The sequence below is a fragment of the Pan paniscus genome, chromosome 8 (assembly GCF_029289425.2).
Source record: "Pan paniscus chromosome 8, NHGRI_mPanPan1-v2.0_pri, whole genome shotgun sequence".
Classification (NCBI taxonomy): Eukaryota; Metazoa; Chordata; class Mammalia; order Primates; family Hominidae; genus Pan; species Pan paniscus.
The window spans coordinates 60534069-60542763 of record NC_073257.2 but is presented as its reverse complement, the minus strand read 5'-3'; the positions used below and the strand labels follow the sequence as shown (position 1 = coordinate 60542763).

Here is an 8695-nt window from a genome sequence, read left to right as displayed (position 1 = left end):
AATTCCTTTCCCCCTTTCTCTAACCACATTTTTCTTGCTTTCTCACAGACAGATCCAGGTTATCATTTCCTCCTGCTGCTTTCACATGGTTCCCTGTCCTGTTGGTTGCAGGTCCAATGTCTGACACTATGAAAGGGCATGGAGGACTCTTGAGTTGATGACACTAAGCCTCTGCTCTGGGGCTGCCCCCAGTTCCTTACAGAGCTCTTTCTTTTGATTGGGCCAGGAGATAAAGAGACATCAGCGTAAAAGCCCTGCTGAGCAGCAATCCCATTGCCCTCAGTGGCACCTAATCCACTTGAGCTCTTCCTGGCTCTCTCACGGGTCACTGGCTTTGAGGACGCAGGCTGCTGGGGTGGCAGTGCCTGCTAACAGGCCAGAGACTGCGCAGGACCCAGGGAATGAGAGTGGTGGCAGGAAAGGGAAGGGGCCTTGTTGACTCACTCGCTGGGCAGCAAGTGCTTAGTGACAAGCAGTAAACAAAGACAGCGGCAACAGTGCTGGTGGCAGGGAGCTCCGCGGACAGACTTGCAAGAGACCCCTGCTCCTTGTTGGAAAGTTGTCCCATGATGAAGGCCTAGACCTGGTCACGGAGACTTTTGGATGCAGCCTTTAACGAAGGATGCAGGTATTCCTTGGCATCATTCAGTTTTCTCCTATAAATCTGGTCAGGGAAAGGGCAAACTTCTTACTGGGTCTAGGTATCCGGAATAAGAAGAACACAGCTGGGCAAGGACCTGTGTCAGTGCCCTTTGTGGTATTATTTGGAGTATTATTTGTTCCAGGCCATTGGCTAAGCCTGATAGACATTGTATTTGTTTTTTAGCAATAAAGAATGGGCTCAGAAGAGAAAACATGGACTTTAGAATCAGACCACCCCTTGTTTGAATCACTGCTTTGCTATTCAGCATCTGTGCAAATTCAAATGACTCTTTTAACTTTCCTAAGACTCGTTTTTCTTACCTGTAAAATGGGGATAATAATGCCCCATGCGTTACGATGTTGCTGAGGATTCATGGGGTGACACGCGTAAGGCACTTAGAACATACTTGGAGCATTTGAGTAGCCCAGTAAATCATGGCTGTCACTATCTTTCAGAAGCAAGTGTTTTGGTTATTGCTTAAAGAGTATCAGTGGTTTAAAGTAAGAAGACTCAGGGTATGCCTAGCTGACTTCCAGAAAACAATGGAAAAGAAATGATTCACCTGGCTTTATTTGTATGCTTAAAGGAAAGAAAAAACTCAGTTGAGGTTTTCAACAGTGTAAACAACTTTTTTTTTTTTTTTAAAGCAACAATTGAGTTCAGAGATGAGTCATGTCTATTTCTCCTGGCTAAATCCTGTGATTTGCCATAGGCTGTAGCTGAAACCAATTAAGTAGTTCATTAATTCAACGAGAACTTACTTGGTATCTCCTGGGGCCACATGCCAAATGCTGGGGATGTCTCCCCCAGCCCAGAGGATCTTCCGGGTTGTAGGACAGTGGGGGTTGGGGGGCAGAATGCTGGACCTGCATGAAAACTGGCGGTGATAGCAAGTGCCGAAATGGAGGTGGCACGGGCTCCTGGGAGAGGTGTTGCTTGAGCATGGCTTTAATGCTAAGCGAACACTAGCAGGAGTTGGGAGCAAGGGGATTGGAAAAGGCATCCCAAGCAGAGAAAAGCACATGCAAAGGCCCAGTGGCATGAATAAGTAAAGCATACTCTGGGAACAGCAGGCAGTTTGGCCTAACTTTAGTAAAGTGGGAACAGGGGAATCTGATAAGAAAGGAGGCTGCAGAGGTGAACAGGGGAGAGCAAGGAAGGCCTTCTATGGCCCAGAGTTCACTCAGAAGGTCCCAGATAGGCACTGGTAGTTTTAATGAAGGATGTGTCGTGTCTGCATTTAATATTAAGAAGATTAATCTAGTAGCAATATGGGTGTGGGATTGGAGAGGATGAAACCTGGAATGATGACAGATGGCCTAACCTAAGAAAACAACAGTGGGATGTAGAGAAGGGGAGGTCTCCAAGCTGGTGCTGCCAGCACTGTGAGCAAAAACAAATACATATGCATCTAATAAGTTCATTATAAATTTTACTGATATGAAGGATGTATATTGCACAATTTATAAGTAATAAAATATAAAATACTCTTTATTACAAATTCTATATAGCCATTTGATTCTCACAGCATGCATTTGTTGATTTTTGCTGAACTCTTATACCCTTGGTCAGCCTGTTTGCAATTGACCACCGAATGTAGTTCCAATATGAATGTTGGTTGATATTTTTGTTTACATTGACAAGTAAGAAGAAAGTGAAACAATGAAGATGATTGTCTTAACTTCACTCATCTGTCAATGACATGAGTGACTGCTGGATCAGATCATAGTTTTTGAATTTGGAAGAGTGTTTTCCCAATTTTTGTGTTATTCACAATGTAACAACTATGGACACGACACACTTTTAGGTTTAATCTGCATGAACATTTTCTCCATCACTTTCTTAGTTTTCTTAGGGAATGAAAAAACAGCAAACCAAGCCCTAATTTGTAGCTTTTCCCAATTTTTGTGGTATAAATACTACCACCATGGCCAATCACAAGCTCCCAATGTGATATCGCTGAACACAAAGGTGGAAGGGCTGTGCACCAGCACACCATTACACAGTATTTCCATCATAGAAATGTATTTCATTTAAATAAGTTCCAAAGCACAGACAACAGTAAAATGCAGTAAAATAATTTGGAAATGGTGAGTTTCAACATATTGTTAATATAACTTATTTAATTGGAGATTTTTATAATACTTTTTGGTAATGGCTGTGTTTAATGACCAGCTTGCAAAATTTCTGGAAATTTAACAATTGGCTCTCACAGGCCAGTAGGAGCCTTCTTCAGCATATCACAGAATCCAAGAAAGGTTTAAGGAGCAGAATACAGAGTGGTGAGAAAATGACTCATGGGTGCAAATGAAGGGGGCACGAAAGGAAGAATTAGGAAGAATACTTCCTTCTCTCTGGGGATGAAGCTGTCACTCACCAAAATGTTGGACTTATTAAAAAGAACACCATGAATAGATGACTATGAATTCAACTGCTTAGGAATAGCAAGGGCTGGGGTGTGCAGCCCAGGACAATGCTACCTGCAGCTCCATTAGTGAAGTCATTTCTGGTCTGAAACCCCAGTTTTGCTGGCTTGTCTCTAGCCTATTCCCTGCCCTCTCCATATACTCAGTGTTCATAATATGAATAGCTAGGATTTATTGAAAAACTGCCATATGCCAGACACAATAACTCATGGTATAAACGAGTAAAGAGAGGAAGTAACTTGCCCACGGTGAGGTGGGATCAATCCAGCTCTGACCTCGGAGCCTGCTCTTCCAGCCAGTATGCTTTTCTATTCTCATTCCCCTCCTGAGTTGTATTCACCCTGAGATGTCAGTGTTTTTAGCTGCTTTCCTGGCAGAGGTCTGCTTTCGAGGCTGATTCCTATTCCTCAGGCTTCTTTTTACTGGTCGCTGGCAGCTCTATTGTTAACTGCCCTCCCTTTTTTTTTCTTGCCTTGGCTGTAAGCCCCCTTATTCCTGTATTTGCTTGAGCTATCATAGCCCAACATTGTTGGAAATAGAGTAGGTAGTGAAGGGAGGCAGGAAGGAGATGTGTAGAATGGTGCACAGGAACCAGTTCCAGGAGGGCTGGTGCCAGGCAGGAGGCAGATCAAGTCTGAGCTGTCAGAACTCACTCTTCCATAGATTCAAGATGGGTTAAACAGTGTCTGGCTAGAGAGTAAATGTATTAGACATTTTTAAAAAGTGCCATCTAGGAATTTCTTTTGTTTCTTCTATCAGTATCATTTTTGTATGATGCCAGTCCAGAGTGCAGGCAGCATCTGAAGTATTCACCTGTTAATTTACTGAGTCATTCAGCCAGTGGGGGAAGAAGGAGCTCCAGATGCGAGTGTCCCCACAGAACCTGCAGAAGGACAGGAGGCAAGGGAGGTGTGGTGCATCTAAGGCTGGAAAAAGGCCATGGGGGAAAGAGGAAGCTGCTAGAGATCCATCCAAAGCGGTGGGCCTGAGGTCCTGTAAACCTTGCTCAGGATCTGAGCTGATCCTTTGGAAAACAGAAAGTGGCTGAAGGTTTTCACGAGGTGTGACATGGTCAGATTTGTGTTTTAGGAAGAGGACTCTGCAAGACAGAGAATGGATCAGGGCAGGGGCAAGGTATGGTTGTAGGAAACCATTTTGTATAATTTACATTTCAGTGGTCATTCAGGGGAGGGTGCTGGTGGCTTAGACCAGGTCAGTGGTGGTGGGGTTGGAGAGAAACAGGCAGATTTTAGAGAGATTTTGGAGATGGTGATTAAAGGGCTGGGAAGTTGAGGGATGGGAAGGAGACAAAAATGTTGTCTGAATGTTTGGCTTGAGGGGTTAGGTGGTGGGAATGCCATTTGCTGTATTCAAATAAGAGAGGTTGAAAGAGGAGGAGGTGGGGGGAAGGTGAATTCAGCTCTGTACATCCAAGGGGGTTGTCTAAAGGACATCCTGGGATCACCAAGCGGGAGCTCAAGAAACGGGTCTGAGCTTAAGACATGGCTGTGGAGGGGATGGACTGACGGTTGGTAGCTTTGGAGCATGTAGAGTGATTTGAAGAGGGGGCCAGGGCAGAGAGAAACCCAAAGACCACTGACATTTGGCATTGCCTTTATTCATTGTTACAAATAATACCATGGCAAATATCTTTGAATATACATCTTTGTCAATTATGTTCTTGGCATGAATTCCCAGAAGAGGAAGACCCTGATGGCAGGAATGGACATCCCTTGGCTTTTGATACAGATTGCCAAACTGCTTTACAAATCAGCTGTCGCAAATTGGCCACACATGAGTAAGGTCTCTGAGAGGAACAGTGTCATTGCCACCTCATGGGCACTGAGCGCTCATCATCGAAGCCCACTTGAGGGATGAAAATGGGCCTCGAGACCACGTCCACTAGCAGCTCCTTGGATTATAGGCAGGAGTGGACAGTTTTTCCATATTGTTTAATAAGGAATCACCGTTTCTTTTATGACTTTTCTTAGTCTCACTTTCTCAATTATCTACTGCTGTTGGGCCCATAAGATTTTTCTCTCTGATTCTTTGCACGGAAATAGTTACTTTCGGTTTGACCTTCATCCCTTATCCCAGCTGGCTGTATAGCTCTTTGTAGATATCACTGTGGGAAGCAACTTCCTGACTCAGGGCCTGAGGAGGGGTATGTGGTAAATAAAGCCCAGGAGAAGAGCTTGAGACCAGAGTCCTCTCCCTGAAACCACTCGGAGTGGGATTCTGGGCAAGCCTCCACCCTCACACCTTGGCTGTCTCCCATTTCCCATCTGTGCTACAGCAGGTCTCCTGGGTCTGTCAAGTGTGAGTTAAGGACCCCCACTTCACTAACCAGTATTTTTAATGGTCTGCTCTGGATGGATTAATTTGACTGAATGAAGCTGCTTCACTTCTAGAGGAAAATTTTTAAACAAAGCATTCACCCAGTGGGGTTTGTGACAGGGCGAGCCACTTCTCAACCTGCATTAGGCTGGGAACCCACGGACGGCCTGGCCCTGCCTGAGTCCCATCAGCCAGAGGTTTATCCCTCAATCATCACTGCAGGAGGAGAGCACTGCTGTGCTCTCCGTGAAGGGGGAACTCTCAGGCCTGTTCAGCTTCTGCATCCCTCTGAAGGCTGCATTTCAGTGACCCTGGCCAACCTTGTATAGGTACCACCTGCCCCACCAGCAACATCCACATGCAACACGCCTCTGTGCATCCTATTTCCTATATGCTTAGAAATGTTCCCTAGGAGGCAGAGAATTGGCATTACTGGGACTTGGCAAATACATGTTCTCAATTTTGATAGATGGCTCTGAAAAATCTATACCAATTTAATTCCCATGTTAATGGGTGTTATGAGAGGGCCTGGTCTGCAGCCCCCACCTTGCTAACATCAAATATTTAAATTTTTGACCCTCTTGATAAATTCTCATTGCTGTTTTGTTTTCCCTGATTTACTAGAAACATAGCAAATCTTTTCAAATATTTATTGAGTAGTTGTATTTTTTCACCTGTTTATTTCTTAAATTAAAGAGTTGTTTTTTTTCTGATTGATGAGTAAATAGTAATCCTTTTGCCATTATATATATTTTCTCCTAATCTGTTGCATATTTTTGTTTACATTTAATTTTCATATATGGTCAGATAAGAAGTTGCAAAGAAGTTGCAAAGAGCACAGAGAAGTCCCTATACTCTTCCTCCAGTGTCCCCCAGTGATTATATCTTACCTAACTACAGCACAATGGCAAACCCAGACATTTGACATTGGTACAATATGTGTGTAAAGTACTATGCCACTGTAATACTTGTGTAGATTTATGTAACCACTACCACAATCAAGATACAAAACTATTCTATCACCACAAAGATCTCCCCCAGCTCCCATTCTACTCCCTACCACTCTGCTCCTACTATCTCTGAGATCAGTCTCACAAGCTGTGACCTTTTGATACTGGTTTTTCTCATTCAGCCTAATGCCCTTGAGATCTAACCAAGCTGTTGCACGTATCAATAGTTTGCTCTTTATTGCTGAGTAGTATTCCATGGTATGAATACACCACAATTTGTTTAACCATTCGCCAAATGAAAGACATTTTGACTTAACAGTTTTTGGCTATCACAAATAAAGCTGCTATTACAAATAAAACACACACGTTCACATGCAGCTTTCTGTGTGGATATTCATTTTTTTTCCTCTGGGATAAGTGCACAGAAGCACAATTGCTCAGTTGTATAGTAAGAGTATGTTTAGTTTTTCTCTTTTTTAAAAAGAAACTGACAAACTCTTTTCTGAAGTGGCTGTACCACTTACATTCCCACCATCAACTTAGAAGAGATCCAGTTTCTCTGTATCCTCATAAGCATTTGGTATTGTCACTTTATTTTTTTTTCCTGTCATATAGGTGGGGAGGGATATCTCATTATAGACTTCATTTGCCTTCCCCTTATGGCCAGTGATGTTGAACATCTTGTCATGTGCTTATCTGCCATGTGTGTATCTTCAGTGAAATGTCTTTCCATGCCATTTGCTCATTTTTCTAATTGGATTGTTTGCTTTCTGCTGTTAAGTTTTGAAACTTCTTTGTAGACATCCTACATGTGAGTACTCCATATTAAGCATGGCACCTAAACCTACTTTCTGCCTCTATGGATTTGTTTATTCTGGATATTTCATATAAATGGAATTACACAATATGTAGGCTTTTACATCTGGCTTCTTTCACTTTAGCATAACGTGTTCAAGGTTCATGCATGCTGTAGCATGTATCAGTACTTGATTTCTTTTTATGGTTGAGGAATGTTCCATTGTATGGATGGACCACATTGTGTTTATCCATTCATCCCTTGATCGACACTGAGTTGTTTCCACTTTTTGGTTATAAATAATGTTGCTATGAACATTCACATATATTATTTGTAGAAATATCTATTTGAGTCCTTTGCCCATTTTGAAATTGGATTGTTGGTGTTTTTGTTATGGAATTGTAGGAGTTCTTCATATATTCCAGTTGCTAGACCCTTATCAGATTGATGATTTGCCAATATTTAATATTTTCTGCCATTCCGTGGATTGTCTTTTCAGTTTCTTGATAATGCCCTTTGATACAGAAATGTCTTTTGATGTCTGTTGTCCGATTGGGTCATTTCTCTTGTTCTCTTCTCAATCCGTGGATTCTCTACTCAGTCTTCTCCATTCTGCTGCTCTGCTCAGTCTTCTCCATTCTGCTGTTGAGCCCACCCATAGTGTTTCTAATGTTGGTTACTGTATTTTTCAGTTCTAAAATTTCCGTTTGGTTCTTTATATTTCTTTGTTGAGCCTTTCTATATCTTTGTTTTAATTGTGCTTGTCATTGCTCACGAAAATCCTGGTCAGATAATTCTGACATCTGAATCATCTTGGTACTGGCTTCTGTTGTCTTTTTTTACTCAAGTTGAGATTTTCCTGGTTCTTGATATGATGAGAAATAGCGACTGAATCCAAGATGTTTGGGTACTATGATATGAGACTCTGGACCTTACTTAGAGCTTCATTTTTAGCAGATGTTCCCTGATACTGTATGGACAGAAGGGCTCTGCTTCATTACTTCCGGGTAAAAATGGAAGTCTAGACCCCCCACTCAGTCTCTCTTGATAACCTTGAGGGCAACTTGTTGTGACTGTTCTGGCTTCCCTCTAGTCCTCTGCTGACACCACCCTTGCTAGGAGGGTCGGGGACACCTTATTACTGCTCCTCATGCAACACGTCAGGGGATGCCTTGTTACCACTGCATGGTGGTAAAAGTACTGACCCTCTCTTACACCTTCCCTGGCACCACCCCCGTGGGGAGGCCAAGGGGCATCTTGTTATCACCAGAGGAAGGTGGAAGTCTAGGATGTGATGCAAGTCACCACTAGGTGGGAATGAGAGTTTCAGCTCCCACTTGGCCTTCTCTGAACTGACTGTGTGGAAGAAATGACTGTGCCTCATTATAGCTGGATGAATGTAATGTCTGGGCTCTCCCTAGGCCCTTGCTGACTATTTGTTGAAAAGACTATCTCAAGACTAATTGCCTTTGCTCCTTTGTCAAAGATCAGTTAAATGTATATGTATTGGTCTATTTTTTGACTCTGTTTTGTCCCTTTAATC

At 42.8% G+C, this 8695-nt stretch overlaps 1 protein-coding gene across 7 annotated transcripts in view; it reads left to right on the top strand.

Annotated features, from left to right (window-relative positions):
- Positions 1–332: 332 nt before the first annotated feature.
- The window catches only part of FRMPD2 (FERM and PDZ domain containing 2), a 127302-nt gene continuing 118939 nt past the window's right edge, over positions 333–8695 (top strand). For 3 of the 7 annotated variants that reach the window (XR_010113176.1, XM_063607368.1, XM_034930520.3), the window contains exon 1: positions 333–628. Coding sequence is in view for 6 of the 7 variants with exons in the window: in XM_063607368.1 (XP_063463438.1) it covers positions 604–628 (25 nt within the window). In the remaining variant the exon portion in view is untranslated. The remainder of the gene's footprint in view (positions 629–8695) is intronic. The other 4 variants (XM_034930523.3, XM_063607369.1, XM_055092757.2 and 1 more) reach the window with 3 other exon arrangements.